At 47.0% G+C, this 27,981-nt stretch overlaps 1 protein-coding gene across 1 annotated transcript; it reads right to left on the bottom strand.

Annotated features, from left to right (window-relative positions):
- Positions 1-3,218: 3,218 nt before the first annotated feature.
- On the bottom strand, positions 3,219-27,850 carry fmn2b (formin 2b; the record flags this gene model as incomplete). The annotated part of the gene is made up of 20 exons (XM_079756935.1): positions 3,219-3,245; positions 3,484-3,565; positions 7,377-7,526; positions 8,086-8,137; positions 8,662-8,754; positions 11,793-11,913; positions 12,047-12,106; positions 13,201-13,347; positions 16,204-16,333; positions 16,501-16,592; positions 16,672-16,733; positions 17,708-17,795; positions 18,526-18,670; positions 19,348-20,486; positions 21,425-21,483; positions 22,145-22,156; positions 22,288-22,438; positions 23,307-23,494; positions 24,283-24,563; positions 26,202-27,850. The coding sequence occupies 20 exons, from the start codon at positions 27,848-27,850 to the stop codon at positions 3,219-3,221; spliced, it is 4,728 nt and encodes a 1,575-aa protein (XP_079613061.1).
- Positions 27,851-27,981: the final 131 nt, after the last annotated feature.

A 27,981-nucleotide genomic window follows, 5' to 3' on the forward strand; every position in this document is an offset into this window, starting at 1 on the left:
CCTGTCCAACCCCCTGCTGTGACCTACAGGATACCTAAGGTAAATGATGACATCTTAGGTTAACAGCCAGTGTAATATGTGTCACCATAACTAGCCTTTTGTTTTGTATGCTATTCTCACTTTGCAGGTGACACAAATAGACCACAATGCCCTGTCCAACCCCCTACTGTGACTTACTGGAAACCTAAGGTAAATAAATAATTAACAGTTGCATGAAAGAAGAAAAGTGACTTTTGCTCATCTTTTGTATGGAGTATCTCATTATGCCATATTAGGTACATTAGACCGGTAGATGCAGGGGCCCCAAAATGACTGTTCGCCTGCAGCCCCTGAAGGCCTAAGTTCGCCACTGCACCTCTGCCAAGTCACAGGCAAGCCTAACCAGCTTATTCCCCCAGCTCCATTGCAGCCGATACCTCATGACTGAACCGTTTGAACACGTCATTCTCGACTGCGTTGGTCCGTTGCCGCGAACTGTCAGGCAAGGAGTACTTGCTCACCGCTATGCGCACGTTTTCCCGAGGCCATCCCACTCCGAACGATCACCGCCTCTGCCGTCATTAGGGTACTCGTGGCGTTTTCCTCTACCTTTGGCCTCCCGAAAATCGTGCAAACCGATCAGGGCACTAACTGTCCAAAGTGGTTAAACAAGCCATGCAACAACTAGGTATTAAACACATCACGTCTAGCTGTTATCACCCGCAGACACAAGGCGCACTCGAACGTTAAAATCAATGCTTCGCTCATTCTGTCTCGAGTTCAAGCGCGATTGGGACGAAGGCATTCCTTTTGCCTTGTTTGCTGTGCGTGAAGTGGGGAGTCGCTGGGTTTTAGGCTTTTAGCCCATCGGAACTTGTTTTCGGGCATACTGTCTGTGGCCTGTTGAAGGTGCTCAGAGAATCGATGCTGGCCGAGAACACATCTCCTCCTCGAAGTGTGTGTCCAAAATTAGTGTAAGGCTTCACCGAGCTTGCGAATTGGCTAAGGAAAACCTTGGCTTCAGCCAGAAACTAATGAAACAGCGTTACGATCAAAAAGCTGTCCTGCGTGAGTTTAAACCTGGGGATGAGGTGATGGTGTTTCTCCCCCATTCTCGGCTCCGCTCTTCAACCGCGCTACACCGGTCCATATCGTGTCGAAAGACGTGTCGGTGAGGTTAATTACGTCATAGACACACCAGACAGAAGGAAGACATCTCGCTTGTGTCATATCCAGTGGCGGCTGGTGATAAAAAATCTTGGTGGGGCACAGTAATAGGCAGGGGGTCTGGGGATCCCCCCCCCATAAAAAAAATTGAATTTAATAGATTTGATTTCCTGTATTCTGGTGCATTTTGGGGATGGCCACTAACTATTTACCTACTATTCATTCAGATTCATAGCCTACATCCTGACTTGCAGGGCCTAGACAAGCTTACACTGCATATACAGACGTACTTCATGGCCATTCCACCAGCCATTGCTATTTGACCCATTGTTGTTATTCAGATATTGAGACAAATCATGATCACTGTCCTATAGCGTCCATTCTTTGTGAGTCTCAATGTCTACTCTAAATGCAGTTAGAAATATGGGACAGTTGCTTCATTTTGTTGATATGCTACAGGCTGAAAGACTAAATTAATATGTAACTTACTTGCTCCTTTTAAGTATAACATTGCATGGGGAGTCCAATTCCTCCACTGAAAAGGGTGGAAAGTGCTTACAACTCTGCTATTTAGCGATCTATCTCTTCTCTATATGTAGTTGTGTTGCGCGAGTGCTGCTGAGGGAGGTAGCCTATTTGATTGATTCGCTGAATTGTCCAATCATGTGGTGATACCAGAAAAAAAAAGCGATACCATTGGCCTGGGGCGCACACTGGTGCAACCCGAGGGCGAATTTTCTTGCGCCAATGAAAAGCTGTCTCTGCTTGATAGACAGCAAAAAGTTAGCGAGCTTACATTGACTTTAACGTGGCCGGCGCCCCTGAATTGGAGGAGGGCTTTATAATGAATGACCAATAACTAGCATAGCCCAAATCATTGAAATTCAGACGCATTTAAATGGTTGCTGGCAGTGACAAGTATATCACGCAATTAAACAAGGATAAACGCTATATATTTTTGTTGATTTATTTCGTATTGATAATAGTTGATTAATAGTTGGCAGCAAGGGCGTAGGTACCAGGGGGGACGGAGGGGACGTGTCCCCTGCAATATTGGAGACAGGCGCATCTGTCCCACCTAAAAATTATACCGGGGGAGAAAAATATTTTATTTTATTTTGAAAGCGCAACACAGCGTCTTGTCACTGCTTCTTATTCTAAAAAACTGGATGATTGAGCGTGCAATTAAATAATTGATTTGATATTTATCAGTTCATTACTGCCATTCAAAATGTGTTTTCCTTTACATTTACAAATGTATCTTTTAAGTAGAATAAAATATATTTGTGATTTTTTTCAGTGTAGTTAATTTATGACATATTTCTGTTCAAACCATTAACGGATCTGTCAGGTTTCCGATATGTGTCCCCCCCATTGTTAAACTCATTCCTACGCCCCTGGTTGGCAGATATATTCAAGTGAATATTTCACGGAGGGGCGGCGCCCTAGCGCCCTCTATTGACCCACCGCCACTGGTCATATCAACATGCTCAAACGCTATTGTGAGCGAGATGCCGCTGCTAAAGTTAACGTCCCTGTTGAAGGGATCGATTCAGCGGTTGCGCTGTCCAGCACAGCTAGTGCTGAAACTTGAGAATAGATTCTATAGAACGGAAAATAATAATGCATTATTATAACATTGAACTTAGACCATCCATAACACGGCTCATCTGTGTATGGATTCAACAACATGATAAAGTGGAATCAAACCACAAGACATATGGGTTCCAGTTTATTAATACAAAACAACCCTCATCTTTGTCTTTAAAAGAAGAAACATGAGCTGATGCTTTGAATACAAGCAAACGTATTTGGTCGTGAAACCAGACATAAAGAATGAATTATAAAGACATTTAACTTTACATGAAGCACAAGATGTCCTTCCAAAAAGATGACTTTTGCAGATATTCTTTGTACACGGACCAATTCACTACCTTACACAATTGACAACCATGAAATACAAATTTTAAAATACAGGATTTTATTGAAGTGAAATTAAGTACATTTGTAACGTACGTAGATGAGCTACTGCAAGAGCAAATACACCTTCAGCGTGATTGGACGAGCAACCGTCAGGTCTTCATTCCCAGTTTGGCTTTCTGTTAGGAAGGAATAACAACTGCTTAGTGTAGTTTACCCAGTTTGAAACAAGATTTAACATTTTTGTTTTCTTAACCGCAGTTGTTAGTGTAAACTACACTAACAACTGCTTAGTGTAGTTTACCCAGTTGGAAACAAGATTTAACATTTCTGTTTTCTAAGAAACACAGGTCTAAATGAGTGAAACTAGTTCATGCAGATCAATAACAGGCTCTGGTGGACCCCACACACACTTACAATCCCTGAGGCTTGTTTGGGCTTGACACTGAAGGTGGCCTTCTCCTTGGCCTGCTTGAAGCGTTCCTCTGCAGCCTTCAGCCTGGAGGATGAGGCAGAGGGTGGGAGGTTCAAGGCTTAATAAGACTTTATCAACCTAGAATTCACAGTTGAATATTCAGGAAGGGAATGATGCTGTTGATAAGATTGAAAGATAAGGACTGGATAAATGTATTAACAGTATCTAACAAATTGCTTATTCCCTTTGTATTCTGAGAAGTATTGTTATGCATGAGGCAAAATTCGCAATTTGGCATCCAAGCACTACTGAGCGATTAACAGACCAGTGACAACATGTAAGGAGATCACCTACAGGTGAGACCTACCTGTACTTAGGCCTAGCTATACTTAGCCTACCTGTACTTAGCCTACCTACCGGTGAGGTCTATCTGTACTTAGGCCTACCTGTACTTAGGCCTACCTGTACTGAGCCTACCTGTACTTAGCTCTATTTAAACTTTAGCCTGAACTGCATACATTAAACAGTATTTTTGCACCTGTATATTTGCACACTTTTTCATTATATTTTTTTATTTATCCATCATATTATGCATTGGCAGAGCTAGTATTTTGTATTGTTATCTAAAAGTAATAGCTACTTATGCACATGGACCATCCATACCACTTTCTTTTCTTCTTTACTATCCGGGATATGTACTGTGGGCGCATGTTTTCTTGTATAGGTGGGATATGTATGTATGCATATCCCGACTCGCTGGTCAGTCACGCGAGCTGTCGCACCATACACACGTCATCAGAGCGTTGTCTACTACTGGATAAGCAGTTTGGGCGTCTCCATGGCAACACCTCTCAGGGAGCTGGATGGAAAACATGGAGTGGACTCTAGTCTGCTACGGCCACTGCAAAGATTTGTTGCTTCATCCAGCAGCATCATTTAAATGTTTAATGCCCAATCAATCAGCAACAAATCCTGCCTCATATATGATCATATACTGGATAAATGTCTGGATTTTATGTGCATCACAGAGACCTGGCACCAACCAGATACTTTCTCCTCTTTAAATGAGAGCTGTCCCCCAGGATATAGATACCTCCAGAAAGCCTGCAGTACAGGTCGTGGTGGCGGCTTGTCAGTCATCCATCGCAGTGATCTGGAGCTATCTCTGCAGCCCCTGCCTGAACTCTCTTTGTTAGAATGCCTTGCTTTTAAATGTAAGCCCCCTTCCTCCGTTCTGTTCTTCATTATTTACCGACCACCAAAACCAAACTCATCTTTCATCCCTGAGATGTCAAATCTCCTCACAACTTTCTGCACATCCTCTGCCGACGTTAACATTTTAGGTGATATGAACATCCACGTCGACACCCCCTCCTGCCGCTTTGCGTCTGAATTCCTTCAACTATTGGACTGCTTTAATATAAAGCAACTTGTTGATGTCCCCACACACACCAGGGGGCACACTTTGGACCTGGCCATCACAAACTCTGCCCCTCTCACAAACCTGCAGGTGTATGACCTTGGTGTCTCTGACCAGAAGATAATTTCTATGGAGTTGCCATCCTCATCCAGCCTCTCCGAGCCTAAACGAAATATTAGCTTTAGAAACCTCCAAAACATTAACCAAGAACACCTGGCAGCAGACTTTCAGCATCTCTCCACACTTTTCTCATCAGCCGACGAAGCATCGGACTACTACAACAGCCATCTGAGTAGCCTCCTGGATCACCATGCACCTGTTAAAACCAGAGCAGTCACCTTCACCCACTCAGCGCCCTGGTTCTCAGATGGGCTTCGGAAGATGAAGGCAGCAGGGCGAATCCTTGAGCGGCGATACAAAACATCTGGCCTCACTGTTCACAATCAAATCTACTGGGAGCACCAACTACAATATTTAAAGTCCCTTCAAGAGACAAAGTCACTTTTTTACTCTGACGCCATCAGAAACAATCCAAGAAATTCCAAACAGCTCTTATCTACTGTCAACCTTCTTCTCAAACCACAATCCCCCCACCATCTGGCACCACAGAAGAACAGTGCAATCACTTCATGGATTTTTTCACATCAAAGATTGTGACTTGAGAAAGCAGTTACCACCCACCTTCAAAACCACCTTAAACTAAACAACCTCTACGAAAAATTCCAGTCCGGTTTTCGCTCCGCCAACAGAACAGAAACTGCACTCATAAGAGTTACAAACGACCTCCTGAGGTCATCCGATGCTGGCTCCCCCTCCCTCCTCATCCATCTGGATCTCTCTGCTTCATTTGAGACAGTCGACCATGACATTCTTCTCAACTGCCTCCACCTCACCACTGGACTCACTGGCACTCCCCTCAGTTGGTTCCAGTCATACCTCACAAACCGGATAGAATGCATTTCCCTGGGTCCCTCCAAATTGAACTCACACACAGTCACTTGCGGTGTCCCCCAGGGGTCAGTCCTTGGCCTCATCATCTTCATCCTCTACCTCATCCCCCTTGGTAAGGTCATCAGCCGCCATGGATTTTCATTCCACTGCTACACTGACGACACACAGCTCTATGTCAATACCACAGCTGCCACCCCACCTTCAACATCACCGTCATCCCCCTAAAAACTCACCAAATTTCTGGAGGAGATAAAGGTATGGATGAAGCACAGTTACCTCCAACTCAACAGCTCCAAAACCGAAGCCATCCTGGTCGGCACCTCTCACCAGACCAAATCATCATCCATAACCAGCATCAGCTTTTCTGGCTCCAATATCCCTCTCTCATCAACAATCACAAATCTTGGTGTAAAAATGGACCCTCAACTCACTTTTGAATCCCATATCAACCACCTCTTCAAGACCTCCTTCTATCACCTCCACAACTTTTCCAAACTCTGCCCAATTCTCTCCCTCTCAGACTCCGAAAAGCTGGTTTATGCCTTTATCTCCTCCAGACTGGACTACTTTAACACGCTACTCATCGGGATCCCTAGCAAGAGCCTGAAGAAGTTCCAATACATACAAAGCTCTGCAGCTAGGATCCTGATGAGAGTGCGCAAACATGAGCAAATTACTCCCATCCTCCACTCACTCCACTGGCTTCCCGTTACCACCAGGATTGAGAACAAGGTTTCCCTCCTCACCCACCAATGTATCCATGGACATGCCCCCCCCTACCTCAAAGAACTTCTCAACTAACATAACACAACATGCCCCCTCCACTCCACTCACTCAAACCTCCTTCACGTACCGAAAACTAAACTTAGGACCATGGGAGATAGTGCCTTCAGTGCTGCCGCCCCACGCCTGTTGAATGCCCTCCCTGACACCTTGAGGGCAAAACAATCCACTGATTGTTTTTAAAAAGTTCTTAAAACTTTTATTTATCTATCGCAGAAGGGTATTTTATAAGAAAACCTTTGGCTCCCACTCTTAGATGTTTTTAAACCCCTTTTTATTTTTGTTTAAAAAAACAAAAACAAAAAAAACCCACTGCTTTTAACATGTATCCCTTTGAGATCTTCGGATGAAAAGGGCACTATAAATAAAATGTATTATTATATATGTGTTGTGTTGTGTGTATGTATGCTGGCTAATGGAAAACCTACCTACCTAGCCTACCTGTACTGAGCCTACCTGTACTTATACATCCTGTATGTAGCCAACCTGTACGTAGCCTGCCTGTACGTAGCCTGCCTGTACGTAGCCTGCCTGTACGTAGCCTACCTGTACTGAGCCTACCTGTACTGAGCCTATCTGTACTGAGCCCGCCTGTACTTATACATCCTGTACGTAGCCTACCTGTACTGAGCCAACCTGTACTGAGCCTGCCTGTACTGAGTCTGCCTGTACTGAGTCTGCCTGTACTGAGTCTGCCTGTACTGAGTCTGCCTGTACTGAGTCTACCTGTACTGAGCCTACCTGTACTGGAGCATCTGCTTGTTCTCCCTCTTCCACTGGTCCTTGAAGTCAGAGGAGAACTCGTGCCAGAGGGTGAAGAAGGTTCCAGGGGAGATCTCCTTCTCCCCTGACCGGGCCTTCACCGAGAAGGACACGCTCAGCTCCAGGAACCTAGAACCAGTTCACCAGTCAGTCTACAGGAACCAGTTCACCAGTCAGTCTACAGGAACCAGTTCACCAGTCAGTCTACACCGGGACCAGTTCACCAGTCAGTCTACACCGGTACCAGTTCACCCAGTCAGTCTACACAGGACCCAGTTCACCCAGTCAGTCTACACAGGACCCAGTTCACCCAGTCAGTCTACACAGGACCCAGTTCACCCAGTCAGTCTACACAGGACCCAGTTCACCCAGTCAGTCTACACGGGACCCAGTTCACCCAGTCAGTCTACACAGGACCCAGCTCAGCCAGTTAGCTCTCACACAACACGTCCCTGTATCGTAACAACATAGAGGTTTGTTTGATTGGTCTGCTCACCAGATGGTGATTGTTTATCAGATGTTTGTTAGACAAACGTCGTACCACATATCAAACCCAGTGTCCCTGAAACACTGGTTTGATTCTGGTATGGTATGAGTTATGAATAAAGCATGCTGTATGAATCCATGACCTAACCACTACTAAAGGCACATGGCGCAATAACTCCCTTAGAGGTCAGAGGTCACTCACGTTTTGTGAGTGCTGTTGAGTAGTGTGTCTTGTGTCTCCAGTTCACTTTTGGCTGTTAAAAAAGAACACATACACACACAATTAAATGTACCGGTAAAAAACAAATAAGAGCCCTCATCTGGCACGTGACTTTGTTCATCCATACTATAACTTAACATACCCTAAATGACACTTTGTTTACCAGTCAATGATAAATGATGCACATGTTATGTGTAGTTTGAGTACCCCCTCAGCACGTGACGCACTGACAGCGCCATGGGCGCTTCCACTTTGGGTCAACCAAGGAAATGAAATGATTTCAGTGGAACTCAAACCACCTTTAAATGAGGGTGAGCACAGAGGAAGAGGAGTGAGAGGAACACAGAGGAAGAGGAGTGAGATGAACACAGGGGAAAAGGAGTGAGATGAACACAGAGGAAGAGGAGTGAGATGAACACAGAGGAAGAGGAGTGAGAAGAACACAGGAAGAGGAGTGAGTGGATCAGGGCCACATGAGGTCAACACATAGGAAAGGGAGTGAGATGAACACAGGAAGAGGAGTAGAATTAACTCCATGAGGGTGTTCTGCAGCTCTACCTTTGCTCAGGAACTCCTCCATGTTGTCCTTGAAGGGCTGAAGATGCTCTTCTTCTGAAAGCCGCACCACCTTCTCCACCTCGGCCATGCACGCTGGGGAGGACAGGAGTGAACCATAGTGATGCACCAGACACTTTAAAAGGATGCATGTATTAAGCAGCAGACTAAAAAGCACAACGTCTATAGTAAGGAAAAGCTGGGTATGAGACAGGAAAGGATACTAATTATACTCCAAAATTACTCCAAAAGTATTTTTCATAAGCTTAAAATAGAACCTGATAGAAAGCAACGACCCTGCCATAATAGCATCATATACCTTTCTACATTTTTAAATAACTGTTGAAGGTCCTCCAGTGCTTTGGTTTGGGTGCCTTTTTGGGTTCCTCGGAATGAAATGTTGGGTGCACTCCCCAAACCGTCCGTTGTAACACGATAAATCAAATGCCTTTCCACTGCATAATGGGACAAGGTAGGGTTGCTGCATGAGCTCTTGTATTTTGGATTTAGCGCTTGAAACACTAGCCCTTAGAATAAGAAATCCCCTTCATATCAGCGGTATCCAGACTGTTCAGAGAGCTGTATCTCTCTGTACTTGAGGACCTGCTCACTTCCTTTGGAAATTGTAAACAACCACTTTTATTTTTTTCATATTCAATTAATTTTGGGTGAATGTAGAGAGCTCATTGAGAGCAGCTCTGATAGGGCTCGGGGACCCAAGAACGATGCTCTCCCTCCCTAGATCCCTTTATCTTTCAGGAGCTGCCCATCTGCTTCATTGTTTAAACAGATACTGCCTTCTATCTGGGGATATCAAGCACTTGGCGTCTCTCTAGCAGGAGCTTGGAGATCGGGAGGGCTAGCCCTCCTGTTTCCAACACTATTGCTGGGCTACTAAGGCAACAGCTGTCGTGTTCAGGCAAGATCACTGCCTTGGGGAAACATCCTTAGTGTGTGGCTTCATATGGAAGAATATGAAAATCGAAAAACCTATCTTTTTGCAATGCTATTATCTAAGGGGGAAGCAGCAAACTAATTAGCATGTAACTAAATGTTAAATAATCATATTTTCGTTCCAAAACTCTGATAAGGGTTTTCATCCGGGAAGAACAAGACTTTGTATAATGAAAGACCTTCACATTGATGTTCAGCTTCCTTCAGTCAGCTGCAAGCTATATTTCATCTTCCCTGTTCCCATTTCCTCAGGTACTAAGGTTAGCAATATGTCCATCACAATATCTCAATCACAAAAGCTGTCCTGCTTTGCCTCCGTTTGGTGATCTATTGAACCCAGCACCAGGCTCCAAACCCTTCAGTTGTATTTTGTTTTGTTTTTATTACTTTTCAGTCTGATAAAATGTTTCTTCCACTCATAGGATGCCTGGTGCACAGAGCATGGTGTGGGAGGAAGGGCTAAGCAGAATTCCTCAATGCTCTATTGATGCCATGGTCCAACTTATACAGTTCAAGGTTGTGCACAGAGTTCATTACTCCAAGAGGAAGCTAAATCATAATTAACCCTCAGTTCCACGGTACCCTTCTGTGATAGAGGTGTGGCATCAGATGGTTACCTTTCACCCGGATTTTGGTTTTGATCAAAAAAAGGTGTATATTTGAATAGTCAACCACCAGCATGGTGGTTGACTAAAGAATCCTTTTGAATGTCAGTCTGCCTCTGCTCCTTGAGAGACGGCCCATAAGTTCTTTCCTCATGGCCGCTTGAGAGGGTACCTCATGGCAGGATTTAGACAGAGAACGGTGAGATCTGGGTTCCTTTCTTTAGTCTTCAGCCTAGAGTGTGGTCTTTTGTATTTGGGAGTGGTCTCTGATCCTTGTGGTTTATTATATCTGTGACGTTGGGTATGTCTTATACCTGTGACATGGGGTATATATGGTGTATTATATCTGTGACATGGGGAGTGTATGGTATATTATTTCTTTGACATGGGGTATGTGTGTCATGATCCGCCCCTGGTTTTCCCATTCACCTGTCTGCCACCCTGATCACTCCCAATTAACCCAACCACCTTCACCTGTGTTTCCCCTATATCAGTCCTTTCCTCCCAAACATTCCCTGCCAGATTGTCTCTTGTGTTTCACAGTGCTTTCCCGCAATTCGAATCCTGACCTACCACCTATCCTGCCTTCTCTCTGATCCTCGCCTGTCTGACTATCCTGCCTGCTCCTGATCCTCGCCTGTCTGACTATCCTGCCTGCTCCTGATCCCCGCCTGTCTGACTATTCTGCCGGTTCCTGATCCTCGCCTGTCTGACTATCCTGCCTGCTCCTGATCCCCGCCTGTCTGACTATTCTGCCGGTTCCTGATCCCCGCCTGTCTGACTATTCTGCCTGCTCCTGACCCCCGCCTGTCTGACTATTCTGCCGGTTCCTGATCCCCGCCTGTCCGACTATCCTGCCTGCCGATCCTGAATCCGAATAAACGATTGACACTGTTCCACGCTCTTCGCCCGTCTGTGCACTTGGGTTCAGCCAAACGCTCACGTTACAATGTGTGTTGTAGGTTGTATGCGACAGGGCCTGGCCTTGTGCTATACGCAATATTTATTCTACTTACTCTGATATATATTTCCTTTTGTATTACCTAGGAGAGAGGGTGGGGGGTCGGTTTTCTTTTATCTTTCTATTTCAACTTGAGTGTGTTTCTGTATTTATCGAAATGAAAACAAAAAATATTTAGAGTGGCCTGCCTCTGTATGAGACCATTTAGATTCAGCTCATGTCCAATAAGGGCATCTCTTCCCTTATTGGTTTAACAAATCCATCTAGCCTGTCGATCACAGAAATGCAAGACTTCTCAATGTTGGAGAACTTATGGAGGGGGAGGAGGGAGGGAGCTGAAAGGGAGGGGACCTTTTATTGGTTGTTCATCTTCCAAAACCTTTTCCTTCTCCCTCTTTACATCTCTCAGATCTTCCCTAGCCTCAGGTTACCCCAACCTCTGTAATGCATTCTCATATCTTCTGGAGAGCAGATCTACAGAAGATCTACAGACGCTCTGGTAGAGTGAAGCCTCAGGTTCTCTCTTCCCCCTCTGCAATGTATTCTCAGAGTGGAACTCCTTCTGTTCTTCTTCTACCACCTGCTCAGCTAGCTGCTCATTGTTAGTTCATTACCTCGGAGGTCCTTTCTCAGTCGCAGCATGTCCTTGTGGAACTCCTCAAACTTCATCTGCGACGCCTGGAACAGGTCCTGGGGTTCGGGGAGGGGGTAGACGCACGTCTCCTTCCCAGCATCCTGACAACAACAGCAACAACAACAGAGAACGTTACATCCTGTTCACAGTGAGCCCCTTGTAGCTCCTGCTGCTTTCATTTCAACATGGTGTAAATTGGAGCGTAGAGATGTGTAGGAAGATAAGGTTATCTACCTCGTCAAAGTGTTGGAGATAGTAAGCAACGATATACGACAGAAGACTTCTGGTGTTATCCTGTGAACAGAGAGCAAACATTTAAACATTTAAACATTTATATATACACCGTTATTAAGTTATTTCTCCTTACACACTAAATAAATGTTCACTGACCAACCAGCCCACAGGGTAGATACAGCCTCTTTATTTATCCTATAACAAGTATTACATGTAGATACAGCCTCTATATTGATCCTACATCAAGTATTACATGTAGATACAGCCTCTATATTGATCCTATACCAAGTAGTACATGTAAATACAGCCTCTATATTGATCCTATATCAAGTATCACATGTAGATACAGCCTCTATATTGATCCTACATCAAGTATTGCATGTAGATACAGCCTCTATATTGATCCTATATCTAGTATTACATGTAGATACAGCCTCTATATTGATCCTATATCAAGTATTACATGTAGATACAGCCTCTATGTTGATCCTACATCAATTATTTTACGTGTACAGCCTCTATATTCATCCTATATCTAGTATTATATGTAGATACAGCCTCTATATTGATCCAATATCAAGTATTACATGTAGATACAGCCTCTATATTGATCCTACATCAAGTATTTTATGTTTACAGCCTCTATATTGATCCTATAAATATAACAAGTACATACAGTCCTCGGTTTGTCTGTCTGTCTATCTGGTGCCACATCACACAGTCCTCAGTCTGTCTGTCTGTCGGTCTGTCTGGTGCCACCCTTCACAAGGTCCTCAGTCAGTCAGTCTGTCTGGTTATCATTCTGTCCCTCTGTCTGTCTGGTCCCACCCCTCACACAGTCCTCAGTCTGGTTGTCTGTCTGATGTCAGTCAGTCTGTCTGTCTGTCTGGTGTCTGTCTGTCTGTCTGTCTGTCTGTCTGTCTGTCTGTCTGGTGCCACCCCTCACACAGTCCTCAGTCTGTTTGTCTGTCTGGTGTCATTCTGTCTGTCTGTCTGTCCAGTGCCACCCCTCACACAGTCCCTAGTCTGTCTGTCTGTCTGTCTGTCTGTCTGTCTGTCTGTCTGTCTGTCTGTCTGTCTAGTGCCACCCCTCACACAGTCCCCAGTCTGTCTGTCTGTCTGGTGTCAGTCAATCACTGTCTGGTTTGACTCACGGCGCTCTTGACGTCCTTGATCTTGGGGAGGATGTCCAGGTTGAAGCCGTCCGCCTGCCCTCTGCTGCGGTTCCCTCCGTTCATGAAGTTACCAAAGGCCAGGATCAGGCCCAGCACCTTCATGACGCCATCTCCGGTCCGGAGAGTCTGGAAGGGGAGCCGGGGGTGGGAGAAAATATAGTAATGTTGAATAAACCAAGTCAAAACGCAGATCTGACCACGTCACTCAGTGACCATTGCAGACCACTTGTCATCGCAGAGGGTGGCAGAACAACAGCTATCTTCTCATCTTCTGGTCCGCCCCAGATTAAAATACTGCGTGACTATTTTGTTAGTGTTTTAGGAACTGAGGCAATATAGAGAAAATGGTTCAACCAACCCTTTGACTTGGTGTGCAAGGCAGGACTGCCTCTTCCTTGTTAGTTTGAAAAAACAAGTAATGTAAATGTTTTTTGGGTAAATATCATTTACATAATTGTATGTAGATATCTTTTGAGTTGAATAGCTCAACTATTAAACAGAAGGTGGCTAATGTAGTGGCATATCATTGAATAATTCACAATACTAGACTACCATGTAGTGTACATATTTGGAAATACTGTTTAGAACACATGCCACTACTAAATTTTTGTTCATTAAAAGACCAGCCTCGATGTTTGGTCTTTGTCTAATTCATTGATTCCCACCAAAGTCCTTTCAGTTTTTCCAGGCTCCTGGGAGAAGCTGCAATATTGGGGTTTAAGAACTGTCTGGAAGCCATATAGAAAGTTCATATAGAAAGAGCAACGACCAGGCAGATGAGCTCTAGCGTTTGGCAGGGCATCAAACACAATGGGTGTTGTGGCCATTCTACCAGGTTTTTTGGCCATGAGGCTGATGCGGAGTTCTCCACACATTCTGAAGAAGCACGCACGGAGAGCAGAATTCTTGTTGAGAGTTTATTCTAACAGTCCGGTTGACTTTCCAGCAGTTCAAAATAAAGAATTACAAATACCGTTTACTAAACAATATGAAAGTATTTGAGTATGCTAATGCGTATGCGTATGGTTATGCGTATGCGGTCGGAAAACTGTTCCTTCTCCGCCATCTAACCTGATACAGTCACCCTCAATGGGCCAATTAAGCTCTACACAGAGGCACGTTGAGAGGGAGTGGCTAGGGGGTTACGGTAACACATGCAGGTGAGTCCTAGGTGAATAACAAAATATAGTATTAAGTACATTGATTCATGAGTAAAAAAAAAAAACTGACATCATTTCTCATAAACTTAATTACAAATAATTATAACTTAACTAATAATGTCAAGACAAAATGCAGAAAACCTAATTATGGCTTCTTCAATGGGCTTGTGATCAGATAAGCAATATACTTGATCACACATTTCAGCCTTACAGACAGGCAAACCACAAAGGAAATCCAGACCAATGTGGTCAAACTGGGGTGAGGACCACTGACGTTTTGAAGTTGATTCAACGAGTCAGCAAGGTTCTCAAACCCTTATTAAAGGTCAAGTAGGAGAGCAACAAAGACCAATATGAATGTAACTATGCCGAAATGGGATAGAATTCAGTTTCTATCCCATTCGGCATAGTGGAGGCCAGCAGATCAGACCACTTGTTTAAAGTCTGGGAACAATAAAGGTCAATCTGAGACCGATCTGAGATCGGTCCCTGGCTTGCCTCTCACTAGCCTGGCTCCGCCCGCCTACTTACTTCCGCTCAATTTTCATTTCCCTTCAGTACTATGTCTGTGTTTGTGGTATATTCGAAAGTTTTCTCCGGCCAAATTTTGCCGGTCCAATCAGCAAACAGAGGGAGTGGCTGAGAACAATGACGTTGAGGTTGTGCGCTAGTTTCAGCTGTAGCCAAACGTTAGCGATTGGTTATGGCAGATCCAGAGTGGCACTGGGCAGATCCAATAGTTTTAAACTCCAATAGACACCCGCCTTAAGTGAGTTAATGTTTGTCAATGGAGAGAGGCCAGACTCTCTGGTCTCTCTCTCAAATGAAATGAAGTACGTGAGTCTGGTAAGACCAGGCTTGCCTCCTATGGAGCCAGTATCCTGCCATAATTCAAACCTGAAAAAAAGGCTTGTAAGTCTGGGTTTGAAAACTCAACACCTTGTGAAAAAGGTTTTGCAACACTGAAAAAAGAGATAATAGCCTGAAAAAAAAATTAAAACATCTGCAAACATGATTTTGTGTTCTATTTTATCTTCTTCATCATTTTCACCAACACATTTTCAAAGTTTAAAAAATGTCACCAGCGCATTTGCAGAGTTTCAAATCTAGCACTGTTCTAACAGTGTATTTCATTGTTTCCCGGTTGTAAATGGGATTCTGCAAACAGGTGTTCATATATTGATAAATAAGTTTTGAAAGGTTGAATATTTATTTTTAAAAACTTGTAAAGGTGTAAATTTACACCATTGCAATGTATTTTTTCAGAACTAACTTTTCAGCACTGACTTTTCAGAGATTTGACCACATAGGCGCAAGCTTTGAGTCACGTGATTATTGGCAGTGTTCTGTCGCGCATTCGTTTTGAAACTCCGACAGTCAAAGTTCTGAAATCGTTGATCTGCAAAAAGGAAAAGAAAAAAACGTTCCTGGGGGTTGGACCATTTGGCTCTAAACCTAATCCTCAAAGGATGCTGATCGGTCAGAAACATTGTGGTTCAGCCAAAAGCACAGTACTTGGTGCTTGGCCAGATGGATTCTAGATGAACGTGATCTCGCCAATCGAGATGCTTTGAAGGTTAGGGTGAAAGTGGACCAGAAAAAAAAGGATGTATAGATACAAATACCCTGGATGGATTCACACGTGGATGGGCTTGTTTTGTTCCTGAGGAACTTTTGAGGTCAGATATTTTGTCCTGGAGTAAATAGCTGCTGTAGAAAGTATAATGGAAGTTTAAGTTGTGTGTGGGTATAGATTTGTATTGTTATTATTGAATTGCTGAGATTTCAAGATGCTGGAGTTGTAACTGAAGGGTTCTGTTACCTTGCACACTCGCTGCATAATGTCCAGCTTACGGACTATCGAGGAAATACATTCCGTGAAGCTGGACTGGAAGAGGATGCAAAAAACTCGCTCGTGGAAGTTGGGGATCTGGGCCAGCTGGAACAGGAACCTGAGAAAGAACGAGACAGGCGGGCAGCATCAAACCCAGCCAACATGTTACAGTTAGTTGTTTAAAGGAGGAAAGAAAGGACAAGGCTTGCTGGTGGTACCATGGTGGGCTGCTATCTGGTTTGTACATGTTACTGGTAGCATTAGCGTGGACGCAGGAAGACGTACTGTTCAGGTTTGTCTAGGGGCTTGGCGTGGTCCTTCTCTTTTGAAGACTTGAGATGTTTATCGATCTTCTCCATCTCCTCCTGTTGTGCTCTCTACAATTCAAAAATACATTTGGTTAAAAGGGCTATGTGGAAGGAAATGAGCAATAACACCAGTAAATATATTCCTTACGTTTTCGTAGAGGGCCTGCAAGGTCTCCAGATCCACTACAGAATTATCCAGGTTCAGGATGGCTGGGGACCACAGGGCACACATGGGCTTTACATCTCTGATATGTTTTGGCTCTACTTAGAGTTTAACCTGGTCATACTGATACATCATAATCAGTTCTATAATGAACTGAGAAACAGAAAAAATTATTCAGAGAGCAAAAACACAGGAAATGTACGGTGGAGGTTGGAGAAAGGTCAACGTTAGTGACACGCAGTCGGAGGGATAACGCCAACGGCTAAGTCAAGCTCAGCCACAATGAGAGGTTGTCTCAGTCAGCTGAAACTAGAACAGCTTTTGGACTTTCCAGTATTGAATGTACTTTGATGCAGCAAGGTGAATAAAAGTCATGGCTATATGGTGTAACAGCAAAGAACTACAGCCTCAAAGAGCAGAGAGACAACCTAAAGCTTTAAAGCCCCCAAGCCAGTGGGCAGACCTAATCCTGGTGACAGCTGCATAGGGTCCAATCTGCTAATGGACAGACTCCCACACCACCCCCACATGTATGCCCACTGGTACAGCGATGGTATCTGTTATACATTACTGTATGGGCCCGTTCACAGGTCCAGCCCACATTCCCAGAGGAATCAAAGGGGAACAATGTTTAAAGATAAACGGAATGGCACTGAGGGCTTTCCTCTGAGATGTCTTGGGTTTACTTCAGGCCGGATCTTGCATGACGAAGAGTTTGAATCTGATTGGCTCCAATTTCAACATGTTCATATGTGGAAATCAGTTGAAGCCCAGCCAAGAACAACCCCAACCTTATGAATTCAATAAATCGATCAATCAAGCTTTTGCCCTTCTGCTCAACAGGGGCTTTCTGTCCTCCATGAGCTCACCTGAGGATAACACAGATATTTTAGCTTCTGGAACATATGGGCCACAAAGAGTTCAACTATTGACTTCATAAAAAGGTGTCAAACAACCAAGATAATGCCAGAGTCTCGTCTCATGATTATGATTAGTTAAAGTCAATTAAAGTTAAAGTTACCATGCTGGATGTCCTTCATGTCCAGGTGGAGAGAAGACATCAGAATCCCCACAGCTTGTGATCGCTTGTTGTTGAGTAATTTCACAACCTGGGGAAATACACACACACACACACACACACACGCACGCACGCACACACACACACACACACCCACACACACACACACACACACACACACACACGCACACACACAGACACACACACACACAAACACACACACAAATGCGCACAAAACACACACACACACACACACCCAAACGCACACAATGGGAGGATAAAGATGAACACAGAATCCTTACAAAATAAGGAAATAACTAAATAACTATATATCTGACTTCATCATTGGAAGTGTGTTCCCCATAATCTTAAGTAGCCCCCTCTTATGGAAGAGCTGCTGCTTCCTGTACTGGTGCTGTACTGGTGCTGTACTGGTGCTGTACTGGAGTTGGCAGGGCCTGAGACCCCAGCGTTGCATGGGGATATATCATACAATACTATTCATGAAATAGTTCCTTATGTGTCCTGGGCTTCTCTCTCCTGTTTGGGGCACGTTGTAAGTTAACATGGGATTTATTTATTTAGTTGCATTTTAAGATTTATTTTGAAAAAGTGTTCAGCGTATAAGTCTGTAGTAGCTGACCATTCTTTGATCCATAGTTTAGGCCAGTATATTCCTGTCGCACTCACCTCAGACTGGTGGATACAGTGAATGACGAAGGGTTAGGAGGAAGGTCAGGGCTTCTGGGGGTGAAGGTGAGTAGACCCCCAGGAGCATGGAGCATGTTCTTCATGTGTTCCCCTGCGCCCGCCTCACTCACCTGCTTGGCCTTGGACTTGGTGATGGTGTCTGACAGCGGCTTCTTCTTCTCCTTCACGGCCGTCTTGGAGAATAAATCCACAAACTCCTGGAAGTCCACCGGGGGTTCCTCGATGCTCTCCCAGACCAGCGTGGACGCCACCTCCCTGACAACACCAACACACACTAATGTTAGACACATCTGCACTTATACATCATGTATACATCATTCTGTCGGGAGTTAAGAAGGTGGTTCGAGAAAGTCAGCTGACAATCACTGACAGCTAATCGTGGGCTAGGCCCTGTCTAACACTGTCTCCCCATAGTTGCTCTCGATCCTACAGCACCTTTAATACATTAACCCATCACTGATTAGAATAAGTAGGAGGTACTCATTATCACTGATTAGAATAAGTAGGAGGTACTCATTATCACTGATTAGAATAAGTAGGAAGGGCTCATTATCACTGATTTGAATAGGTATGAGGTACTCAGTATAATTGGTTTGATTAAGTAGTACATCCTGAATGTACCAATTTGCACCAAAAAAAATTAACACTTCTGTAAAGACGTTTACCTCAGCTGCTATTCTTATTTATCTATATATTTCATCTTTATTTGTTATTTTGTATTATTTTAACTTTATTTGATACGCATATTTTTTACCTTTCTTATATACTTAAAATGTTGTTGTTGTGAATGGCACCGTTTGGATGAACTTTCGATTTTGCTGTACTATGTGCAACCAGAATAAAGAGAATTCTATTCTAGGAGGTATTCAGTGTTATTGATTTGAATAAGTAGCAGGTACTCATTATTAATGATTTGAATAAGTAGCAGGTACTTCTTGGTCAGCAGCTGTATGCGCGTCCAGTAGAGGGGCTTCATGGGCCTGGGGGGCTCCAGGGCCGCCTTCCGGGGGGTTTTGTCCTGCATCATGCCCAGAGCGAACAGCCCCATGGGCAGAGGAGGGGGCAGGCTGCCCAGCGCCCCCGGCGCTCCGAACAGGGGAGGGGCCGGGGGGCCGCCGCCCGGAGGCGGGGGTGGGGGCGGACAGCCAGCCCCTGATCCGGGTAAAGGAGGTGGAGGAGGAGGTGCAAGTCCACCTGGTAACGGAGGAGGAGGAGGAGGAGGTGCAAGTCCACCTGGTAGTGGAGGAGGAGGAGGAGGAGGTGCAAATCCACCTGGTAGTGGAGGAGGAGGAGGAGGAGGTGCAAATCCACCTGGTAGTGGAGGAGGAGGAGGAGGAGGAGGTGCAAATCCACCTGGAAGTGGAGGAGGAGGAGGTGCAAATCCACCTGGTAGTGGAGGAGGAGGAGGAGGTGCAAATCCACCTGGTAGTGGAGGAGCTGGAGGAGGAGGAGGAGGAGGAGGTGCTCCAGGCATGCCAGGCCAAGGTGGGGGTGGTGCCATTGCAACTGCTGGTATTGATGGTGGTGGGAGGGAAGCGGGTGGAGCGATTGACATGTGCCCTGGAAGAGGTGGAGGTGGTGGGGGTGGAGGAGGGGACATCATGTTCCCTGGTAGAGCTGGTGCTCCGCTCTGTAGCTGGCATGTACACTGAAACTCGGCCTGCACGGCTTTGGGCGAGGTGGGAACGGGGAGGCCGTGTTCCCGGAGCAGCTGCTCCTCTCCTGTGAAGCCGTTCACCATCAGCGGGTCCGCAGTGCAGGGCACTCCGAACCGGTAGCTGTCTTCCATGGGCGACGTCTGCACCGACTTGGCCTGCAGGACCCCCCCGCAGGCCTCCGTCTGGAGATGGACGTCACACACTGCCCGGGGGGGGGCCTCCTCGCCTTCCCCACCCTCCCGCTCGGGGTGGTCCACCGTGAGCTCCGTGGCGTCGGGTGCCGCCGCGGGCGGAGAGGCGGGGCGCTCCAGCTCGGCGATCTTGGTGCGGAGGTCCTCGATGGTCTGCTCCAGCTGCTGGATGACGTTGACGTGCTCCTCCTTCAGATGGACCGTCTTCAGGAGAGACTCCTCCTGGACAGAGGACAACATTAGAGCTTTGACTGAACCTCTCCATTAATAAAGAGTCACAGTGTAAAGCACATCAATCATCCATCACTCATAGAGCTCCCCCAGGTAAGGTGACGACTAGAACATTGACAGGCTGTTGAGGCCAACTCTGGGTCCGTCATGCATAGACCATCTAAATCATGTTGAGGTCATCCTGGAGCAACTCCGAGCAGAAGGGGCAGAGACACAGGCCAGCCATGACGGACAGAGTACAGTGATGCATTGTGGAACGTTTTATAACACTGCCCTTGTGTTATAAAAACACAAGGGCATAATACATTAAACAGCAAGTAGAAAACGGGAAAGAGTGTCCAGAAAAATGCCAAATTACAACCACTGCACATTATAATAAAATAAGGACATGGTGAATACATTTTAGTACAACACAAAGAGTTACCATCCCGTCTAGATTCATATTGAGGAAGGGGTCCCTTACTTTAAACAGCGCTCAAAACAATAAATGACGCTACTGCCATCTAGAGGTGGGAAAACTAAGGCCGGATAATAATACAAATGATTCAATGTTATTGTTCAGTATTGTGACGTTGTTGTTTAGTCATTGCAAAAAGCTATTAAGTTATCGTTGATAGGGTTTTGAAGTCTAATTTATATTATGTTGAGGTAGGAAAATCAAATCCAAATATCAGGAACAAAATACCATAAAATGACCATGTAACACTTACTAATGAATTTACCCTCACATGAACTTTTCACAACTGAATTTATAATTCATAAGCATATAGTCATTGATATAGATATTGTAAACATTATGATTATGATTATAGTGATCTAATATTTGTCCATATTGCCCAGTGCTCTAAAGGTTCTTTGCAGCTACTCATTGATAGTGTGCTTGCTCCCCCGTCATCTTCCAAGCCTATTTTCTCTGAAAATATATTTACCGGAAGGTATTTCATCCCCTCCTCCTTGGTTTCTGGATCCATAGTTTCTGACAGATGTTCTGGGGGACAGAAGGTTAACATGTTCACACTAGACACCTTCATCCAGGACCACCTCCAAGTGAGGCAGAGAGCTCAACATGGCTTCATTCTTCATCAATGCAAGAAATAGAAATCACAATCTGGCCACAGTGGCTAGAACAGTCAAAACAATAGTGTGTGTGTGTGTGTGCGTGTCTGTTCGTGTGTGTGTGGGTGTATGTGTGTGCGCGTGTGTGTGTGTGTGCATGCGCGTGTGTGTGTGTGTGTGTGTGCATGCGCGTGTGTGTGTGTGTGTGCATGCGCATGTGTGTATGTGTATGTGTGTGTGTGTCTGTGTGTGTTCGTTTTGTGTCCATGCGGGTGTGTGTGTGTGTGTGTTTGTGTTCGGGTTGTATACATATGTGTGTGTGTGTGTGTTTGCATACGCGTATGTGTTCGTGTTCTTGTGCATGCTGTGTGTGTTTATGTGTGTGTGTGCACATCCGCGTATGCGTGTTTGTGGGTGTGTGCAGGCGTGCGTGTGTGTGAGTGTGCATGCGCATGTGTGTGTGTGTTTGTGTGTGTGTGTGTGCGTGCATGCACGTGTGTGTGTGTGTGCTTTTGACACCTTAGATCAGGCAATAAATAAAACTAAATCCAAATATACATCTCCTAAATGAATAACACTCTATTCACACTCACCTTCGCATTCCTCTAAAGACGGTTAAATATAGAAAGGAAACAATTGATGAAAAATTGTTAAAAGAGATACTTTCATGAAATGGAAAGAGTCGGACCAAGTTAGACAGCAAAGGATGCGTGTGGTCGCATTCTCTCTCCCCTACCGCTGTCTGTGTGTTGTAGTCTGGTCCTGTCAGGTTCTCCGGCTCTTACTGAGGGCCAAAGACCCCTGACCTGAGCAGGCAGGCGTCCCTCAAAGTGCTCCATGGAGTTGGGGGGCTGGCTGACTGCTGCCCATGTGTACAGCTGCTCCTGCTGCTTAGACACAGTGGTGAGAACGAGGAGGAAGGGTGACTGACCACAGAGAAATCTTCTTATGCTTTCACCGTACGTTCTGGGTCCAAGGCCCAACGGCTCAGCCTCCCTCCTGTATCCCTACTGTCTCCCTCTTGTCTCCCTCCTGTCTCCCTCTTGTCTCCCTCTTATCTCCCTCCTGTCTCCCTCCTGTCTCCCTATTGTTTCCCTTCCGTCTCCCTCCTGTATCCCTACTGTCTCCCTCTTGTCTCCCTCCTGTATCCCTACTGTCTCCATCTTGTCTCCCTCCTGTCTCCCTCTTGTCTCCCTCTTATCTCCCTCCTGTCTCCCTCCTGTCTCCCTATTGTTTCCCTTCGGTCTCCCTACTGTCTCCCTCTTGTCTCCCTCCTGTCTCCCTCTTGTCTCCCTCTTATCTCCCTCCTGTCTCCCTCCTGTCTCCCTTCTGTCTCCCTCCTGTCTTCCCCCTTCCTCCCCCTCGTCTCCCTCTCGTCTCCCTCCTCTCTCCCTCTTGTTTCTCTCTAGGCTCCCTCTTGTCTCCCTCTGGTCTTCCTCCTGTCTCCCTCTGGTCTCCCTCTTGTCTCCCTCTGGTCTCCCTCTTGTCAACCTCTTGTCAACCTCTTGTCTCTTCCAGAGCTCTTCTCTATGGAAAACCAAAAAGTATTTTTGGTTTATGAATTCCATTGATTCAGTTTCGGTTAACTATTTCTATTTTCTGCAACGTGATTTTGTTCTAATGTTGCTCTTTTGTTCTTCCTATTTTCAAATAGTTCTAACCAAAAGAGCTAAATAAAATGAGATAAACGACAGAGACGCAGCGAGGATGTTGTTTCCCCAGTACCAGTACCCAGTAGTGACTGTGTCCACTCACATCAAACCTGGCCATAGCGGTGGTGGTGCTGGAGGTCATGTGGGCGGGGCTGCCCCCCAGCTGCTGCCTGAAGCACTCGGTGAAGGGGAGGAGGAGGCCCATGGCCAGGATCCTGGAGCACATCCTCTCAGCCTCCTCGGGCTCCGCCTGCTCCTGCTGCGTGAACAACTTCTCGAGGAGGGTCCGGCCTGAGGGGATAGGACGGGTGGAGGAGAGGGTGGAGGAGTGGGTGGAGGAGTGGATGGAGGAGAGGGTGGAGGAGAGGGTGGAGGAGTGGGTGGAGGAGAGGGTGGAGGAGAGGGTGGAGGAGAGGGTGGAGGAGAGGTTGAGGAGAGGGTGGAGCAGAGGGTGGAGGAGTGGTTGGAGGAGAGGGTGGAGGAGAGGGTGGAGGAGAGGTTGGAGGAGTGGGTGGAGGAGAGGGTGGAGGAGAGGGTGGAGGAGTGGGTGGAGGAGAGGGTGGAGGAGAGGGTGGAGGAGTGGATGGAGGAGCGTGTGGAGGAGAGGGTTGAGGAGAGGGTGGAGCAGAGGGTGGAGGAGAGGTTGGAGGAGTGGATGGAGGAGCGTGTGGAGGAGAGGGTTGAGGAGAGGGTGGAGCAGAGGGTGGAGCAGATGGTGGAGGAAAGGGTGGAGGAGAGGGTGGAGGAGGGGTAGTTTGGCATGAGAGGGGGAAGGAACAATTGCACCCTACACTCCATCTGTCACCCCACAGAACAAGGATAACCAGTGTGCAGTGTCCTCCTTTTGGTGCAGAGTTTAACAAATAAAAGCTCAGTGGCTGCAATTGGAGACAGCCTGCATTTCTACAGCCAACGGACTAAATATTTGATGGACCAAAGTGGAACAGCTCCAGTAACTCAGCTTGACTCCTGATTGTGGCCGTCTAACCCAGTTTGGGTCTACTCCAGAAGTGTTTAAGCTGAGGTTCTTCCTGTTGAAGTCCTTCCCCACAGCAGGCCTGGTCTGGGCCGCCACTCACCGCTGAAGACGTCCTGCAGGCCGCAGGCGGGGGCGTGAGCGAGGGACGGCCGCCGGGCGCTGCAGCACAGCGGCTGGCTGCCCCCCCGCAGCGGGTCCTCCGAGCCGGCTCCGTATCCCTCCAGAAACTCCCAGGAGCCCTCGCTCCCCTCGCCGGGCCCCCGGCCCCGCAGACCCCTCTCCAGCTCCAGCTCCTCCGTCCAGTCGGCCGAGAGGCTCAGGGGCCGCCCCAGGCAGCGGGGGCCCTGGCGGCGCTGGACTCTGCGCCTCTCCGTTTGGCCTCTGACAAGCGTACAGGAAGGCCAGAAAAACAATCAGGGAAGAGCTTTGATTTCATATCAGCGACATCGACCACCATGACAACCGGCAACAACAGAGTGAAACCGATAGGCCAAGTACGGCCACGTTGAGGTGACCCCCTCCCCTACCCAGGGTCGGTGGGGGAGCAGATGCAGGGGCGGCTGAACCAGGTCGTGGTGTAGAGACAATCAAATGGGGCCCACAGTCCAAAGTAACTCAAAGTGCTCTAGGTTACAGAAAAAGTAATAAAGGGTACTAACTGGGATACTACTATGACAGAAAATGCTAAGAAGTTCCCTTTAGGATGCTCCTCCGACAACACTGTGAGGTGGACCTCTAGACTCTGTTACAGACAATGCTGTAAGGTGGACCTCTGACTATGTTACAACACTGTAAGGTGGACCTCTGACTATGTTACAACACTGTTAGTCGGACCTTTAGACTATGTTACAGACAACACTGTGAGGTGATTGTGCCTCTAGAGTCTAGACTATGTTACAAACCAAAGTGTAAGGCTCCTACTAGGCCGCCACTAGGGCAGAGGAACCGTGAAGTGGCCTATAGACTGCCCCTCTGGCCCACAGACATCAGACGTTCTGTGTACATCACTGGCGCATCAGACAGCTCCACTTTGCAGCTAATAAAGGACCCAGTGCTGATGTAGCTGCCCATCCTCTTAAAGGCAGTTCCGGGCTGGGTGACTGAACCATAGTAACTGTCTCTCCTGGCTTCACAAAAACATCTGTTACAAATATCATTGGTCTAAACCACCTGCTCGTACCAAATAGCGTTTAGCTCAAGCGTGCTCGGACCACAAATGGGGAAAATAGCAATATAGCAATTTGTTATTTTGTAATTAATACAGACAGATTAAAAACTGCACTATAACAAACATGTCATCACAAAGACCATGGTTCTACTGCTGTTCATATCCTGACTAACAAGCTCATAGGAAATAATTTGGCAGAATCTGATAAGCAAAGGGATTTTAAGAAATGCTATTGGTATAGGAATGTTTTTGTTACTTTGCTTTCATCACAGACTGGTATTATCTTTTAAACTCACTGAAAATAAAGAAATGTTTCATAAAGATTGAATAAGTGTGTTTGAACTAGACAGGATATGGCTTTAGGACAGTAGTATGTGTGGCATGTTTGATATGATAATATTAAAAAAACAGCTTGTCATATATCCCACATATGAGCTCAAAAAACATCCTTTAATAACCACATCAAAAAACATGTTGGCAGTTTCACCGCTGTGAATACATTTCATTCTAATGACCTGAATAGATAATAGATATTGTTATTACAACCTTGCTTCCTGTACTCATCCATTTTTGCTTTGTCCACCGCTAGTATGATCTTTGTTTAATTCTACTGTAAACACAATCTTTCCAATGCACCTGAATCAATCAATCAACCTTAATGCATTAAGCCGCTGTAGGAAGGAATAGAGCAGAGAAGAGTTTAATAACCAAAGAAATGCCCCTTCATCTCTAACCTGCCTGCCCTTTTTAAATGAGGAAGACAGCAAAAGCGAAAGTTAAACTGAATACACTGAAGTTTGGTTGAAGTGCGACACAAAGAGAAGAGAGCCAGGGGCCCTGGGTCCACGTACCTGTGCACCTGGCTGTGGACCCTGCGGGGAGACTGGGGACTCTGTGAGGGAGACAGACCCGGAGAGTGGCCCGGGGAGCTGAGCTGGCGGGTGGTGGTCTTGATGTACGAGGGGAAGATAGGGGGGTAGGGTTTGACGCTGGAACCCAGTGTGGAGTAGCTAGGAGCTGAACACGTAGACATCTTGAGGAGCCGTGCTGAGACTGTGGGGCTCTCCTGTGGGGGCCACTGACTGGGGCCCCTCCTGGGCTGGGGAACAGGAACGAAGGCGCTGGTGCTGCTGAAGCAGTGTTGTTGTGACTCAGCACTCAGACACTCCGACAGAGACTCCACACTGGTCCCCGTGCCAAGGGGGCCGCCCCCCTCTCGCGAGGCCCTCTCCGAGATCAAGCCCTCGATTGGCTCATCACTCGGAGAGTCTTCTTCACCACGGCCGTCCGCAGAACAACTGGGTCCATCCAGACCAACCTGAACCTCCTCAATCATCCACTCAACACCTCCGTCCCCTCCCTGCTCCTGAGCTGGAGGTTCAACAACACTCTCCGATGACGCCGAGAGATCGGGAAGGACTCTTGTTGTCGTCTCGGCAACCAAGCCTTCCGAAGCAGCGCCATTGTCTGCTGTGGGGATGGACGCATGAGGAGAGGTGTGCTCCTCCAAAACACACCAGTCCTTTTGTCCTGGGGAGACCTCAGGGTCCTCCGGTACGCTCTGTGTCGTCCCCTCCCCATGTGCGCCCTCCCTCTGCTGTATCCCCAGCTCCCCTCTCCCTCCCCCTCCCCCTGGCTCTGCTACAGCCAGAGGGAGACAAGGAGTTGGTGGGAGGCCGTTTTGCCGGGCAGAACTCAGTGGCCTCCCGGTGTCTAGGAACGACAGCGCGTCTGAGCCCAGCTCCAACTCTGGGCTCAGCTGCAACACCGGGGAGGTCAGGCTGCTGGCCTCCCCTCCATCGTCCGGCCTGCTCTTCTGTCCTCCAGCGGGTCTCTGGTTCGGGCCCTGCCCTCCACTGGGCTCGGGGAGCAGCTGCCCCCCGTTGTGCTTCTGTTGGTGCTGGAGTCTGATGGCCTGCTGGATGTCGGCCAGGAGGTCCTCCTGGTCGGTGGCAGAGTGGAAGCTGTAGATGTCCGTGTCGGACCCCGAGCTGGCCCCCTTGGGCCCGCCCTCCTCCGCGGGGGAGGCCGGCTCCGCGGGGGCCAGCGGCTGTGCTTTGCGTGTGCCGTCCTCTAGTGCCCTTCCACCGGCCTCTCTCTGGAGGGGGGGGTCCCTCCTCTGCCCCTCCGCCCCGCGCTGCGTAGCCGCGTTGGACGAGCCGAGCTTTTCCGCAGACAGGTCCGGTGTTTTGGTGCCCTGGGATTGAGCGCTGTCCAGCTCGTCTTGTTGCCATGCCAACACATCCTCCTTGGAGCCCGCTCCTCCTTTCCCCTTAAGGTTGCTCTTTCTCTTGCGGATCGAGAAAACGGACGACTTGGACTCGGATTTGTTTTTCTTCTTGGCTGGCCATGTGCCCGGCTCCCCCCCTCCGCCCCCCCCTTTCTTGCCTCTTTTTGTTTTGTCTCCTTCTCTCCATCCCTCGTCTAGAGCGGTGTTGCTTCCTTCCCCCGATGACGCGGCGGCTGCAGCCTTCCTGTGTTTAGCCTCCTGGTTGCCCATGTCTCTGGGAGGCTGCTGCTCTCAGGCCATGCAGAGCACAGCCGCTCCCATCGCGGGGAAATGTGCAGGCGCTCGGTGGAGTCCCCTTGATGTGCGCACGAGGCTGACGGAATAAGGCTGCTGCTGTTATT

Source organism: Pollachius pollachius (assembly GCF_949987615.1).
Source record: "Pollachius pollachius genome assembly, chromosome: 19".
NCBI classification, from domain to species: domain Eukaryota; kingdom Metazoa; phylum Chordata; class Actinopteri; order Gadiformes; family Gadidae; genus Pollachius; species Pollachius pollachius.